A 16,812-nucleotide genomic window follows, 5' to 3' on the forward strand; every position below is an offset into this window, starting at 1 on the left:
GCCTCTTGTAATCTTCCCATCTTTGGAGACAAGAGAGTGGGAGACATGCACTCTTGGTTTAAGCAATATTTCTTCGGAAAATTTGAATAAGGACTAATTACTCATGCTACAGCTACTGAAGCGTTTCAGGTTAACTAATGAGCAGTGCGGCAAAAGGCAGGATGGGTGATGGTGAGGGTTTTTTTTCCATTTTTGCTGAGTACACCATTTGCATCCACCTTTGCTATAGGCACCTGCAAATAGATATGAGGTGAAGCTGATTTCAGAAAACATTAACTGGCACACAGCATAGCTGTAACGCACGTAACACCTTTGTATGTTTTTATGACAACAAGGTGTGCAGTTTGGGAACTGCTGACTCATGGACCCATTGCTCGTTATTTGTACCAGGTGCCACAAACAATCCTCAGTTGTGCTAATCAAACTACACAAAACCTAGTAAAGTTATCTACTGAAGTCACTTACATGTACTGTGAGGAAACCAGGTTCTACACAGTGCAAACACAACTGCATGAGACAATGCTGGGCATGTGAGGAGATGTGGGAGTGCTGGAGTCCCCCCCAGGGTGGGCCTGCACCCGGAGCTCACCCCAAAGAGGGGCTGCAGAAACATGGATCACTCTCCCTTTCCTGGCAGTGGATCGGAAGCCTTTTCCCCCTCCTGGAGGCGAGTGAGGGTGCTGTGGTGAGGATGCTCCGAGACAGCCAGTACCCTCATAAAATCATAGACTTATTAAGGTTGGAAAAGACATCTAGGATCATCAAGTCCAACCATCAACCCAACACCACCATGCCTCCTAAACCATGTCCCTAAGTGCCACGTCTACATGTTTTTTGAACACCTCCAGGGATGGTGACTCCACCACCTCCCTGCGCAGCCTCTTCCAATGCCTGACCACTCTTGCAGTAAAGACATTTTTCAGAATACCCAATCTAAACTTCCCCTGGTGCAACTTGAGACCATTTCCTCTTGTCCTATCGCTTGGTACTTGGGAGAAGAGACCAACACCCACCTCACCACAACCTCCTTTCAGGTAGTTGCAGAGAGCGATAAGGTCTCCCCTCAGCCTCCACTTCTCCAGGCTAAACAACCCCAGCTCCCTCAGCCACTCCTCATAAGACTTGTTCTCCAGATCCTTCACCAGCTTCATTGCTCATCTCCAGACACTCTCCAGCACCTCAACGTCTGTCTTGTATTGAGGGGCCCAAAACTGAACACAGTACTCAAGGTGCGGCCTCACCAGTGCCGAGTACAGGGGCACGATCGCCTCCCTGCTCCTGCTGGCCACACCATTCCTGATACAAGCCAGGATGCCATTGGCCTTCTTGGCCACCTGAGCACACGGCTGGCTCTTGCTCAGCCAGCTGTCAGCCAGCACCCCCAGGTCCTTCTCCACTGGGCAGCTCTCCAGCCACTCTTCCCCAGGCCTGTAGTGTTGCATGGGGTTGTTGTGACCAAACTGCAGGAGCCCTGTGACTTGGCACTTGGCCTCAGGGGGCAGAACGCAGCACCTAGCGCCGCACGAGAGAGTCGCCGTCGCCACCGCTCGCTCACTGGCTGTCTGCTTGCTCCCAGGGCCACCCCGGCAGAATTAGACCTCAACCAGGCCTCGCCCCACCACCCCTGAGCTCCTGCCCCCGCCGCCTAAGATGGCGGCCCCGCCCGCACCCACAATGCTCTGCGGGGCGGCCGCCGCGCTTCCGGGTGCGGGCCCAGGAGGGCGGCGGGCCCGGCACAGCGCGAAGAGCGGCGGCGAGCGAGGTTTTTCTCGACCGGATGCGAACGGGCGGGCTGACAGTGCAGGAGGGAGCCGCGCCCGGACCATGAGGCTCCGACTGTGGCTGGTCCCCGCCCTGGTGTTGCTCTGGGGGCCGGTCGGGCTGGAGGCACTGGGGCGCCCGCCGCATCGGCAGCGCTATGGTGAGGGGCAGGGCAGGACCGCGGCGGCGGGCGGGGGCCTGGGGAGTGAGGGAGAGACCATTGCTGCGGGGGACCACCCCCGCGGGGCGTGGGGCACACCTGCCTCTGCGGCGAGGTGGCGGGGGGGGCTGTGGGACTAGGGACCCCCTGGGCTGACTGAGCACCCATCCGAGGGCCAGTCCGTGGCGGTGGGCAAGGCGGCCGCCGGCTCCTGTGCCTGTCTCGCGTGGGTGGGTGGGTGGGTGCCGGGGAGCGCGGGGGCCCCTGGGGAGTGTGAGGGCTCCTGGGGGGCGCGGGGGCCCCGTCCCCTCCCTGGGCGGCCGTGGTCCCCCTTCAGCTGGAGGCATCGCTGATAGGCAGCGTTTGGTGGTCATTGCTCTCTGCATGACGATGAGACCACTTCATCTTCACACTCGAAGTCTGCTATGAACGTTTCCTCACAGGAGTGTGCTTCATGCTGAGGCAGAATAACCATATAAATGGCTTCCCTTCATAGTTCTGGTTGGAGAGCTACTGCTGCTGAGAGAGCCTTAAGCTATTGGAGCTGAATGTGACTTCTAGAAAGCTTAACTGAGAGGAGAACCGTTGCTTTATTTAACTTCTATAAACTTAGTTTTGCATCTAAACTTTTACTTTGGAGTGAAGATGTTGCAAGCTTCTGTTTGATACGCAAAAGCTTATCACTGAAATGGCAGATGAGCTCTTGCGAGAGGCGGTGGTCGGGTCTTACCCAGTCAGATGTCCTGCCTCCAGTTGGTGTGGCCAGTGGTGGCTGTGTCAAGTCCCCTTTCTTTGCTTAGCTCTCTTGGCAGATTTCCTGAGATGCGTCCGGGCTGCGCTTCCATCCTTCTCTCCCACACCTGAGGTGGACTTGTGGTTCTGTGCAGACCTCAGCATCTGGTGACTGCAGGAAGCTGGGAAGTATAGGGTTCAGTGGTGGATGCTCTAGGAAATGTTAACGGAAACAGAACAAACACAGGGTGTCCTTTCAGTGTTGGGCAGGTCAGGGAGCTCCTCAAACAGAGGTTGCATCTTGGGTTGTCAGATTTTTATACCTTCTGTTGTCAGAAATGGTCAATATGGAAGAACTATGCACTTGCTTCACACCTTCAGTGAGTTACAGACTTATGTAATTTGTTTCCTTTGTAATCTCTTCTTTGGTTTTTTTGAGTGGGAGAATCTTAGCCTATATAATAATTCTTAGTATGGGAAAAATCACTACTTTATTGGTCTTTGTTACTTTTGTCTATATACTTTCTATTTGTATTGAATTTTTATTTTTATTTATTTGAGATGTATGACCAGGACTGCAAGGCAGTATTTGTGATACAAAGGTACCATGGATTATAGTGATGAATACTGTTGGTTTTGTTTTCTTTCCAGGTAGTTTTTTGGCCTTTTTTTGTTGTTGTTTGATAGTCACTCCAAGATATCTCTGCTTTTTTTAATTTTTTATTTTTGAGTGGCAATAACTATGCTGAAATACTTTGCTACATGGATATAGTGAGGATTAATTTTCCTTGTGTTATTTCACACATTTACACACTGAGTTTCATCAAACATTTTGTTCTGTCATTCAGTAAACCAAATATATAAAAGCATTTTGTGAGGGAGCTTGAAAAATCCAGGTGTGCTCCATTAACTGTGTTACATTTATTCCTTCACTCTTTCAGAATGCTAATACATATGAGGCACTACTTCCCTAGTGCCTTCTTTAGCCACAGGTCTAGTAATTCACGCTGTGTTGTTGTTATTACCTGTTTGTCAGGTGGGGACATTGAGTGTATTTGCTGATTAGGCCCCTAGATGATACCTGGAGTGGAAATTGGTCCTGCGCTTACCACCTTTCAGGCCACGCCACTTGCAGCAAGACCAGCGGCACCATACTTGCATACCACGATTAGTAGTTGACCAGTTTAATTTTTTCAGTGCTCTGTAACACTATGGTTAATACACTCATGGCCTGTTGACTTATTGCTCATTTTCTTGGCTTGTTCTACAGATCCTTTTCTTGTGTCTTGGAGCCAGGTCTTTAGATTCATCCTATCAAGACAAGCTTTTGGGAGTCTTTAGTCTCCTCTGCAGTAAATGCTAAGGTCCACTATTCTCACTTTTGGTGTTGCCTTTAGTATCCATTCTTGGGGTCGTCCTTCCAACTTACTTGTTTTACAAGCCCCTTGGATTATGTAGCTGGGTGGTTTCTTTTGATATAATAAAAGCTTTTTCAAGTAATAGTTTTATGCCTTTTACAAGCTGCTCTTCAAAAGATCTTTGCCTACTTTACTGTGGTTTTATGCTCATCTGTTGCTGGAGTTCTGTTGTCCTCATCTTATACACAACTTGGTTTTCTGAAATATCTTTTCCTTCTAATAACTTCAACTTTGCTATTTTGAGAGCTCAGCTTAACCACAGAGCTTGAGTTTTGTGAACCGAAATTAGATTTCTGGCAAGCAATATCTTTAAGGAAGTTTCAAGGATTACTGTTTTTTGATTTCTATTAAGAACTTCCTTGCTTGTTTCTCTAGAAGTTCAGTTTTTCAGGAAGGAAAAAATGATTATACAGTGAAAAACAGAATTTGACAAAGAATAGAATAAGTAGGTAAAAAGATGTGGGTCATTTCCCAGCGTTTCTCAGCTGAAGTAATCTTAGGGTGTGGTGCTCCAGCAGTCTAAACTGATCTAAATTGGGACTGCCACAATCCTGGCCTCAGTTCTTTTTTGATCCCTTCCCCATTCCTGGAGCTAAGCTGCCTGGAAGCCAATTGCGTTGCGCTTTTTTTTCCGCTAAGGCGTAGGGTGTCTGTGTTTGGGTGTTTTCTGTTTGTGGAGCCTGTTCCCTGGACTAGCTCACAGTGTGACTGTCCAAGTACCTGCCCTGTGTGTTGGGAGGTGGTAGTGGTTGTGCTTAAGATGAGGGATGAAATCAACCTCAGGTTGTTTCCTTTAGATGATCTGGAAGTTGGGCTCTTAATAATGTTGACAGCATGGATTAATTTCTGGGAGAAGTGTGACTCTACTAGTCAACACAATGACTGTTATTTCAGTTTTTCCTCTGAAAAATTAATGTCAACTTAAAAAAATTTTTTTCTCTGTTGTTTATCTCTGAAGGTAACCTTTTATAACTATTAAATATTAATGCTGTTTTTCCTAGAGCATAGATGTATCTGAATGGTAACAGGGCATAACGTACTTGATAAAACCAGCAGCGCAAATACCCAGCTTCAGTGCTGTTGAATATATCACTGAAAATAATCTAAAGAGCTGCGTGAATCTGTTTCACAAATTGGGTGGGAGTGTCAATCTGCTCAAGGGTAGGAAGGCTCTGCAGAGGGACCTGGACAGGCTGGATTGATGGGCCGAGGTCAATTTTATGAGGCTCAACAAGGCCGAGTGCTGGGTCCTACGCTTTGGTCACAACAACCCCATGCAATGCTACAGGCCTGGGGAAGAGTGGCTGGAGAGCTGCCCAGCGGAGAAGGACCTGAGGGTGCTGGCTGACAGCCAGCTGAACATGAGCCAGCCGTGTGCTCAGGTGGCCAAGAAGGCCAATGGCATCCTGGCTTGTATCAGGAATGGTGTGGCCAGCAGGAGCAGGGAGGCGATCGTGCCCCTGTACTCGGCACTGGCGAGGCCGCACCTCGAGTACTGTGTTCAGTTTTGGGCCCCTCAATACAAGACAGACGTTGAGGTGCTGGAGAGTGTCTGGAGATGAGCAATGAAGCTGGTGAAGGATCTGGAGAACAAGTCTTATGAGGAGTGGCTGAGCGAGCTGGGGTTGTTTAGCCTGGAGAAGTGGAGGCTGAGGGGAGACCTTATCGCTCTCTGCAACTACCTGAAAGGAGGTTGTGGTGAGGTGGGTGTTGGTCTCTTCTCCCAAGTACCAAGCGATAGGACAAGAGGAAATGGTCTCAAGTTGCATCAGGGGAGGTTTAGGTTGGGAGAAGTGGGTTTGTTCAGCCTTGAGAGAAGGAGGCTTAGAGGGGATCTCATCACCATGTACCAGTACTTAAGGGGTAGCTACAAAGAAGATGGAGACTCCCTTTTTACAAGGACTCAACATGGAGAGGACAAGGGGGAACAGACACAAGTTGCTCATGGAGAGGTTCCGATTGGACATGAGGGAAGTTTTTCACAGTGAGAACAATCAGCCATTGGAATAATCTCCCCAGGGAAGTGGTTGACTTGGCCACGTTGGACACTTTCAAGAGTCATCTGGACAGGGTGCTGGGCCACCTTGTCTAGACTGTGCTCTTCCTAGAAAGGTTGGACTAGATGATCCCTGAGATCCCTTCCAACCTGGGATTCTGGGATTCTGAAAAATGTCTTTACTGGAAGCGTGGTCAGGCATTGGAACAGGCTGCCCAGGGAGGTGGTGGCTTCACCATCCCTGGAGGCATTCAAAAGATGTGTAGACATGGCACTTCAGGGCCTGGTTTAGGAGACATGGTAGTGTTGGGTTGATGGTTGGACCTGATGATGCTAGAGGTCTTTTCCAATCTCAATGATTTTGTGATTCTACAACACAGTGCAGCATATATCCAGGATTGCCCAGAATAGATTCTATATGTAAAATGTGTCTTACTCTACTGTTAACCTTTTTTATCACAAGCTAGGCAAGGTACTAAAAGGTACAATAGCTGTTCCTGTCCTGGGTGGATGATATTCTTTAAGTCACTCACTGATGGTCTTTTTCTACCTGCTATATTGCACTAATAAAATCTGAGGCAGGAAACCTGGGCTGGACTTGTTTTTTTTCCCACACTGCTCAAATACCACACAGAGCTCAAAACAAACTGCATGAGCTGAAGAAAGGGCCCATTATAAATTTCTAAATTGTTCAGTACAAACCTACATAATGCACACCAAAAAACTAGAATTTACAAGTTGCTGAGTAAAAAAACAAATTATAGTGGTGTTGATGAATGAACTGGGGGAACTGAGTGATACAGAGTGCAGCATAAAATTATCTGCAGTCAGTTTTGAATTCAGCTTCACGCTTGGTGTGATAAAGTGTGGGAAGTCCGTAAGGCCAGGAATGTAACTGGCTGCTGAAGAGTTAAGGGGTTGGAAGTTTGCTCAGTGTCAAAGAGTGCAGTGAGATAATTAGTGACAAAATCCTTATGCAAGATTAAACTTCATCCTTCTGGACTGATGCATCTGATGGGAGACAAAGGCAAGGCCTAGGTAAGGGCCAAATTGCTAACTTTCCAACCATAGTCTGCCACTTTTCTTACTGCTTCTTACCCCATTTTAATATCATTTGAAGCAAGACCACTATTTTGGATTGAGCTGGTTTTGCAGTTTGACTCCACAAATTGAAGGTTGGCTGTGTATCTTGCCATGCACCGTGTGGAGGAGAATGCAACAATACACAGCCTACTAGCAGTAAGTGATACTTGCCCGGGATGGTGTGGGGTTATTTCAGAATCATTGCAGGAATTTGTAAATGCAGTGTTTCCACAGGTGGTATTGCAGGCTAAGTAACAAACATACAGTATTCTGTACACTTTTATCCATATAAGCAGCAAATGCTTCATGTATATGTGGCCTTATTGAATGCAGGTTACCAATGTGATTTTTGTGTTGTGGATTGGCAGTCTGTTCTGTGGAGGTACTTGGTATCAAGATTTCAAAGTATGTTTCTTGGGTTTGTTTTCTTTTGTTTATGTGAATTGGTCAATGTTTCTGTTTCCAACTGGAAAAAAAAAGAGAAAATGTGATAAAAGTGTAATTCCTGAGAGAAGTACTCTCAAAGTCAACAAAATGAAGAATGTCAACACTAGATTAAATTGTAATTATTAAAAATTACCCTTAACTGTTGCAAGGTTTTTGAGAACATAATCAAGTGCTCAGCATGAGTTTGGTTCTCAGTGGTGTGAATTTGGTCTGACCTCTAAGGAGCCAAAAAATAAAATTCTTGTTTGCATTCAAGATTTGGGGTGGTTTTATTTTCCTTTCCCACCACCACAAAAAACCAAACTACTTTGCTATTCATTGCTGATAGCAGCAGTGACTCATCTCAGTTTCACATTTCTGCTACTCTGGAATTTTTTTGTGTTTAAAAGCCCCAGCATGGTTTTCTGCTCTGTGGCTGGAAGGGCCAAGCAAGGAAGCGCAGCCAGCCAGCTCTTCAGTGCAGGGTTCTCCTGACTGCACTCTTAACATTACACCAGGATTTAATTATGCATTTAGTAGTCAGTAGAGATTTATCTTTGAGATAGAAGTTTATATTTAGCTTCTGTTATAAATAGGTTGATATTTTTCCCCCCGGCTTTTTTTAAAAACTGCAGGAGTCTGAGTTTGTTTCGCAGCCTGATAAAGGGAAGTCCTTTGCTGTGTCTAATAAAAGGTTAACCAAGAGCCAGGTTTCTTTAACAAAAAGCAGTACATCCTGCTGTCCTGTTCTACAGATTTCATACGCCACACTCCAACTTGTGCTTATTTTGGGGATATTCTGTAACCCTCTCAATGGTTCTGATGGTCTTCCTGATGTCTTTTATTCTTGCAGATATATGTGACTATACTCGTGCCAGCCTGCAGCTTGTACGCTTTTTAGCCTATATTTATCACTCGTGCCCTGTATCTCTTCACAATATCCATCCTTGTCTTCATGTGCTGCTCTTAATATGCCTTATTTCTACTTTTCTTTTCCTCCTTGATAGTTGCATTTTTAACCTATGTAGGTACATGGACTAGGGGGTGGAAAGGGAAGGGGACTCTGTTATGCAGGGAGGCACCTATAGCTGCCACCCACTCGATGCTGATTTGTAATTACTGAGATGTTGAGCAAGAGCGTGGTATCCCTTGCATTCTCTGGTTTCCTTTCTCACCCATTCAGATTGTTACTGAAATTGTAAAGTTCTGCCCCTCGGTACCTGTGACGTGCCTTGAATTTTGGAAGGTTGTGTCTGAGTCCAGAGTCATATCCACAAGGAGAAGAGATGCAGTCACATGGGGAGAAGGGGTTGGTCTCACAAGTGTAGCCTAGACAGTAGTTTCTACCTAGAATTAGCTCCTTTCAAACTTCTGCGACACAGGAGGGTTTTGTGCTGTAGTATCTAAGCACAACAGTGAGGCTGACAGTTTTTGGAGAGCCAGACAAATGATCTGTTTCCAGAGAAGACTACTTCCTGAGACTTGGCTGTTCTTGTCTGCAGGATATATGAAAGCATGTGATTTTTGGGTTTGGTTTTTTTTTTGAGTATCAAGTCATATGATGCTGTTCCGGTTTTAAGATGAGACAACTCTATTGCCCTTTTTTCACTTTGAATATGGTGATGTTAATTCAGGGGGCTTACTTATTTTTTATAATGTCAATATTTGAGCAGGACATTGCATTCTTTTTTTCAGATAGTACTGTCTGCTTTCACTAATAGAACAGACTGAGTTATTAAATAACATAGTCCAACAGAATGTTTTTCCTCACTGGTCCCTGTTCAAGTTGTGTTTAGTGAAGGAGAAAATTTGCAAGGTTGAAAGTGTGAGGTAATGTGTAGGAGCCGTTGGGGGTATTCAGCTGTATTCAAAACCACTAGAAATAGCAGTTTAATTATCTGTACGGCTTTGCTAAGCAGAATTTGCACCCTTAAGGAAATATGCATACTGTCCAGAAACGTATCTATTTTACTGCAGGGAAAAAAGTTTGGAGTAGTTTAAGTCTGCAGCTATACGAACAAGTTTTTCCTGAGATTAGCTAAAGGGTGTTTTGTAGGTTGTTGGGTTTTCACGGTATCTGTCACTGGGCACTTCTCAACGCATGGTAAGTACAGAGTAGTTTACCCTGTGTAACCGCAGGAAAAAGTATACCATGAGATAGCTGGTAGACAGTAAGTCGGCAGCCTGCCTTACCTCCCAGTACGAGGCCTGTGTAACTGTACCCCGAGGCTTTGTCTGTGCTGGTGACTAACTGAATTTAGGCACTTTATTTTCTCACGTGGTTTAGCAAGTTTGGTGCAGTTGGGATCGAGTCAAAAACATGCCCTTTAAAACATTCAGCAATGCTGATGTGGCTGGCCATTCTTACTAACAGGTTCGTCTACAAGTGTGTTTAAACAGTGTAAGCCTTTATCCTATTAAAGTTTACAAGCAGGCTGACACACATTTGGTTCGTGCTTTGAATCCGTTTCTCACACAAGTTCTTCTGTTCACGTATACTTGATGAGCAAAACAGCAGTCTCACTTTGGTGGAAACAAGTAAACATGGTTTATCTAAGCTGTTAAAAGCATGGGCTGTTTTGCCTGGGGTGAATGTTTCAGTTCACTTTGTTTTCTGTTTTTGGCAATGGCTCTGTACCAGATGTACTGGAGAAAGATGTAACAGCACGTGTAATGAGCTGTTATGGAACAGCTTTCCCACAGATGGATCTTCTCAACACATCCTCTTCATCAACAGTCTCCTAAAAGCAGTGTAAACTGTTAAGAAAAGGTACCCATGAACATTTAGGTATTACTGCATCACCTCCTGCCTGCTGAAGACCATTTGTATGCCCAGCTGAGGTATGAATATACTGAGGTCCAAATACATTGGCCTTCTCCATTAGCCCTCCCTGGAATGGTGCCCTGGTCAAATGATCCCATTATATTGCAGCCAGTAACCGGCTGTTACCACAAGCATGAGGGCAGCTGTTTCATGTAGGGTGATGGAGACTCATTTTAGCTCATATGGTTAAGATTGGAGAGACTCCAGTCTGTGTTTCCTGGTCCAAATTCTGACTGGGGTTGTGAATTATATTTGAAGTAACTATATTTGGTTACTATTTAATTAAAATATTTTTATGTATGAAGAGGAGCATAATTTGAAGAATAAAAAAAATAAATAAAAACAATAATATGGAGCCCTCCAACCATGCAGCCACTCACTGGCTGAATCAGAAAAATTTTTATTAGTTAGCTGCTCACAAGCTTTTGTTAAGCATTTGAAATCCATTGGAAATCACCTTGACATCAGTACCTGGGTTGTAGTTAATGAGTGCCACCCAAAATACAGGCTGGAGCCCTTTTTTCAGACTTAGAGATGCCAATGATTTAACAGTCACACAGCAAACTGCTCCCCACGTGTGCATGCTCTGCTTGTTCTAGCGCTGCTCTCTGTAGGCGCGTCATCCCATCCCAGTGCCTTTTGACAGGAGATTTATTTCTGCTTTATTCCCTTTGGGATGGTTGGAGAAATAGCTGCAATCGTTCCTGCAAACTCCTCTGATGCTCTTGTGGTCATTTTTAAATATTGTTGGATCTTGTGTTGATATCTTCTGCGTTAAAATTTCATCCTTCTAGATAAGTTTAACCTTTCTATAATTAATGCAGTTCAAAAGAATGCTTATGAAATGGCTGACTTGCCACATTTACTTGTTGCTTTCCGGGCAATAGACTGGGCATGAGATCATGGGAATTTGTTGTTCTGCTTGTGAAAGCTGACCTGGTTGGAGAAGGATGCCATTGGTATTTGGATTGGTAGCTGAGCACTTGAAGAGAAACCTCCTCTTTTCAAAAATATGCGGTGGCCTCCAGCTCAGTGAGCTAAGCTGTTGCCCAGCACGTTCTTGAGCTCTTTGCTGCTGCAATGCATACTGGCCTGTAATTTACTTAAAAGATACTTTCCTGTGTCTTATAAGTTGCAAGGTCTGGTGGGAGAAGGCTTTTAGCCTTGAAACAGGTGGAAGAAAAGGAAGAAGCAGTTGGTGGGTTCAAAGCTGAGGGAAGGGGTAGAGTCGCTGCCATGGATTTCTGCTGGAGGACTTTGGGGTGTCATCTTTGTCCCCCGTGTTCCTTCCCCGTTTCTTTTACAAACCTGAGATGTGTATGTTCTGGCAAGGTTCCCCCCCCCCCTCAGGGGAGAAGGTGCAATGAGATGAAGGCTGGAGATCATAAATAAATATTTGGGATATCAGGATGAAATTAAGGTTTCCCTCTCCAAAAAGAGAGGAATGCAGAAATCTAGGAGGGACTAGAAGGGAAGGAACTGGAGGAAAGTGGTTTGGGAAAACCTGAGTCAGCTCGGTGCTGTTGAAGCCCATGGGAAATGGCTCTTGGACCATAATAAAGATGATGAGGAAGGAATGCCAGAAAGATCATTAAACTTGAATAAAAAGTAGTCAAGTATACGCTTGCTGTGGCTCCCATCCACAGACTGCTGTACAGTTGGACTCTGTACAGTTCTGTGTTTTGTTTAAAATAATGACACTTCATATTTTATTTTCAATAAGCCATGACCGTGGATTCATTTTTTGTAGTATGAAAATTTTACAGAGAAATTTTGGTTTGAGTGTGTTGCCAGTGTATTTTTTCCACATCTGTCTGATGCCTGAATTAGTTCACAGATTTATGTCTAGCAGCAGCAAATCTTAAGTCTTTACTTATGTCGCAAGTAAAATTAAAAGCAAACAAATTTAGGAAGGGTAAGAGGAAACAGGAACAAGTGCATTCTTGTTTCAGGGTTACAGGAACTAGGAGTGTCCTATGTTTCATTTGTTACTTTAACAGAATCATCTTACTCATCTTCATCAACTCTGTAGGTCTTGTTCTTACTGCCCTTCCTGTGTCTCTGTGAGGCATTTCCAGAAGGGTGTTAGAACTTCTGAGGTTCTCCTTGCCTACAAAAATAAAAAAAACCCTAATTTCTTTATCATACTTCGCAGTTCTCTTGCCATGAAACAGACATTTTGTCTGGCCATAGTGGCAGCTGCATCTTGCTCTTTGGCATGACCTTCTCCTGGTTCTGGGCTGTGCTTTGCAGGCAGAGGTGGAAAGGGGCAGAAGGAGTAGTGTTTTGCAGCTGGGGTTGTGCCTCTCAGGCAGACCTTGTGCTTGGCAAGTCCCCGAGCAGCACAGCAGTGGTACCACACCTCTCTTGCTTCATGGCCCACATACCACACACTTGCTGTGTACCCGGAACCAACGTTTGGTATCCCATATATCAACATTTGCTTTAATTGAGGGTCTGCTCTAGCTGAGTGTGTTGAAAGAATCTCAGGTTTAATTAAAAGAATTGAGGACTAGACAGTCTAATGAGTTTTTTCCAGAATTGATTTTCCTTGCCTGTCCCTATCCTTCTCCCAGATGGTTCTGGATGAGGACAGGTGCCAGAGCATAAGCAATTAATTATAATAGGCTTTTTAAAGAAAAGGGATGTTTTGGGTATTTGCTCCCTATGTGGCTCTAATGCTCCAGCTCTGCAGCATGCAGCAAGCCAACGATGAAGGTGCTGCCTGACATGCAGCAACTGGGCATGTAAGAGGAAAAAAAACACAACACAAAGGAAGGTGGTAGAAACTTGCCTTTGCATATAACCCGAAACGCATGGTAATGGATTGCAGGTGCTCTCAACCTGTGGGTTGTAAACAGAAATCAGGAAACTGCAACTGCACTGCCCTTCCTGTGTTGCCCAACGGCAGGGGAGGGGCAGCCGGGGAGGGAGAAGCCTGGGAGCCGCTGCTCCGTGGCTTCTGCTGTGATGGAAGCAGCCTTTTCGCCTATCCATTGCTTTGCTGGTGGGTCTGGTGCAGGGCCAAGAGGGTTGTGAGGGTCATCATTGCTCCTGCAGCTCTTTCACTTGCAGTGTATGCAAGCATATGTGTGCACATGTGGTGGTGGTTAATTCTCCTCGCCCGCCCACTCGCAAAAGAAGCAGTGAGGTGCTTGTCTTGGCCCAAACAGTGCTCCTGCTCTAAAGGCTTTCTTGGGCTTTAGAGGCATGTATTTGGGGATAAATGATGATACTGAGTGTCAGGTTTAAAAAAAATAATTTATATCAGGAGCTATACTAATCTAGATTTCAAGTTGGCAGTCTTGGTTTGTTGCACAAGAGCCAATAAAACTCAATTTAGTGGTGCTGCTTACTTGAAAGTCCAATAAAATGCATGAGGTTACTTGGCTGGGTGGTATAAGCTAGTGATTAGGGGCTCTGAAGAAGTGGAAGGCTGTCTTTGTTAATGAAAGCACGCTTTGGTAGCTATCATGTCTGGTTTAGAGCACAACTGGAAATGGAGAGGGGAAGAAAGGGGAAATTTCTTTAATAAAGAATGACTGGATGAGTACTTCTGCCTCTTCTAAAACACAGCTGACTTCTCATTCAGTGCAGCGAAAGGAGTAAACTCCTCTGGCAGAGAAGGAAGATGGTGATGTGGGAATAAGGGCCTCTAAGGCTGTAAATAGTGAAAGAATTGATCAGTGCTGGTGGAAATGAAAGTGGTTGACAGGTGTCTCACCGGGTAGTCGGTGCTCCTGGTGAGGGGATGCCTTTCAAAGCAGCAGGAGGCTTTATCAGCAAGAGTAAAACACAGTTGGCAGCAGGCATTGTGCACTTGTTAATGGTGGAAGCACCTGCAGAATATTGACCTGAATTTGTAATTTGTGTGCTGCTCCTCATAGGGGTTCAGGCCCTTGGTCTCCCCTCCTCTGAACAAGTTTTCGTGTTCTGCATAGGGAAATCAAAGGACTTCTGCGTGGTGGCAAGGTATTGGGAAACCAGGGTACCTGGAGGTGCCTCATGTGTGGCACCTCATTAGTTACTTCTGATTGATTGTGCTATGCAGACATCTGTTTTCTGGCTGCTGTTGGACAGGAAGGTAATAAATGCAGTCCTCATCTGCAGTGAATTTGGTAGAAGTTTCCTAGGTTAAATTATTTTCTTCCTCAGTCTCAGATGGGGACCAGCAGGTGAGGAGGAGAGTGATTCACTCCAGAGAAGTTTCTCCCCCACTTAGTTTCCAGGGGGCAGCCAGGGAGGGCATCAGCTGTTCACAGCTACAGCAGTAAAAATGATTATTTGGTTGCTCAAAAATTGCTATAAGTGAACTAAATTCTTTCTTTGCCTCTCTGTGTCTCGCCTCGCACTATGATTTCTACTTGCCTACCCAAAATGCACCTTTACAGAAATGTACAATAGTTGTTATAAAATTAGAGCAAACTGTGGTCTTGCTGCTGGAATGGGAGGCTCTGTTTTGCTGTTTTATGTGTGCTTTTGTGAAAGAGAGTGTCTCTTGAAACTAAAACTTTCCTTGTTCTTCCAGACACAGTTGAGTCCATGCTTTCAGACTATGACATCCTTTCTCAGTCTAGCATCCAGCAACACTCACTGAAGAAAAGGGACCTCCAGCCTGAGACACACATAGAGAGGCTCTTAAGTTTTTCAGCCCTGCAAAGGTAATTAAATCATCAGCAATGAAATAGCATAATATTTTCCTTCAGTTTGTGATGAATAATGTTCAGTTCCAAACCCAGAAATAGTTATCTTGTTTTCTGTCATGACTGGCCAGTTCTTCTTAGTTAGTGGTCTGCATGGTTATATGACTTCAGAGAGGCTCGAGAGGCTCAGAAGAAACAGAAAAACATGATGCATTGTATTACCCTGTTTGCTGAAGCGGCAGTGATTTGAGATTCCTTTTGCTTTGTTCTTAGCTTCAGTTTCATGTAGATTACTTCCACTGATTGGGCTGGATCCCACTGATACGTCATCTGGCAACATTGTCATACTTCTTGACTGTCCTCTGTTTCTTGAAAATCTCTGCCTTCAGGTTTGGGGAATGTGTGTGCTGGGTTGGCCAAGACATTTATTTGGTTTCTTTTTTTTTTTTTCAGTTGAGGTTTAGTCCCCTTCCTACTGAGTGTAAATTTCCCATTCAATAAAACACTTCTAATAATGTTTTTTATAAGATGGGAAACAGAAGGACAAGTGAAAGGGGAAGGAAAGGTAGAAGAGAGCAGGCATGAAGGTTGTAGGGATTTTATTCTGAGTGTCAGAAAAGTGTCTTACAGATCTGAAATTGTGAATCTGAAATGGGGGAGCAGGGTGAGAATAATGCTTTGTATTAACAAGTGTAGGTTGATCTTGTTCATCTGACATATTCGTCTGCTGTGTTCTCATGTGCCTTTCCCATCTGTCACCTACATCTATAACTGTCATGCAAGTTGTTGTGCATATTTTTTGAATCTCTAAATGTTTGGAGGGAGTAATTTTTAAGTAGGATGTATAAAAGGTTAACGGAATCAAACATCTGGCTGTCCCTGTTTTGCACTGCCTCGTGTGCCCTGGTTTTATGGTGAGGTTGCAATACTGCCAGTGATAATTACAGAATAATTGCAGAGGGACATACCAAAAATCTCTAACCCAAAGCTCATGTAAACCAAGAGCCCATGAGGCTCCTTCTGGAGAAGGTTCTCTACTTACTTCTTGGGGTAGCATTTAGGTTTTGTGACAATGTATCATCAAAATCTATGGAGTTCAGGATTCTGTTTATGGTCTTCTGACTGTATTATTTCAGAAAAGAAGAACTTTAAGATAATTTAATTTAAAATAGCTGAACAAATTCCTTGGTCTGATTTTCTTTAAACAGTCGCCTGTTTAAAGTGGTTTTGCTTGCCTGCAAATGGAGAAGATAAATCATGAGCAAGCTATGGCTGTTTTGGATTCTGGGGATTTCTTTTTTTAATTAAACATCTTTGACTCTTTAAAAAGATTTACAGTTATGGATTACACAGTGTATATTTTTGTAGACTGCTTATCAGAATTAACGCTTTCTAACTTTCAGACCCGCAGTGAAATGGAGACTGGATGTATCTGTCATGTGTATACTTTGCATAAAAATAAATGGAAGTAAATTCTTTTACAGGCACTTTAAATTATACTTAACTGCAACTGCTGAACACTTTTCAGAAAAATTTCAAGCATTAATTGTGGATGGTGAAGGCAAGGAAAAGGAGCATCGTGTTCAGTGGCAAGACTTTTTCACTGGACATGTCGTTGGTTAGTATGGACTAGACTGTCAGTGCTGAGAAAGCACAGCTTTGCATGAGTCTCTTGGCCAAAGTAAATGGTGTATTGCCCTCATTTTCATCAGATATGGTTAGCATGAACTAGTAAACTTAGTTCTCATGCCCCTTGGGTTTTCTGATTT

The 16,812-nt window shown here is 44.5% G+C and overlaps 1 protein-coding gene across 2 annotated transcripts in view; it reads left to right on the top strand.

Moving 5' to 3' along the window:
- Window positions 1-1,635: 1,635 nt before the first annotated feature.
- Window positions 1,636-16,812, top strand: part of ADAM17 (ADAM metallopeptidase domain 17) — a 37,266-nt gene continuing 22,089 nt past the window's right edge. For both annotated transcript variants that reach the window (XM_075086843.1, XM_075086844.1), the window contains exons 1-3: window positions 1,636-1,921; window positions 14,929-15,061; window positions 16,528-16,661. In XM_075086843.1, coding sequence (XP_074942944.1) covers window positions 1,651-1,921; window positions 14,929-15,061; window positions 16,528-16,661 — 538 coding nt within the window. In that variant the 5' untranslated portion in view covers window positions 1,636-1,650. The remainder of the gene's footprint in view (window positions 1,922-14,928; window positions 15,062-16,527; window positions 16,662-16,812) is intronic.

The sequence above is a fragment of the Phalacrocorax aristotelis genome, chromosome 3 (assembly GCF_949628215.1).
Source record: "Phalacrocorax aristotelis chromosome 3, bGulAri2.1, whole genome shotgun sequence".
In the NCBI taxonomy this organism is placed as follows: domain Eukaryota; kingdom Metazoa; phylum Chordata; class Aves; order Suliformes; family Phalacrocoracidae; genus Phalacrocorax; species Phalacrocorax aristotelis.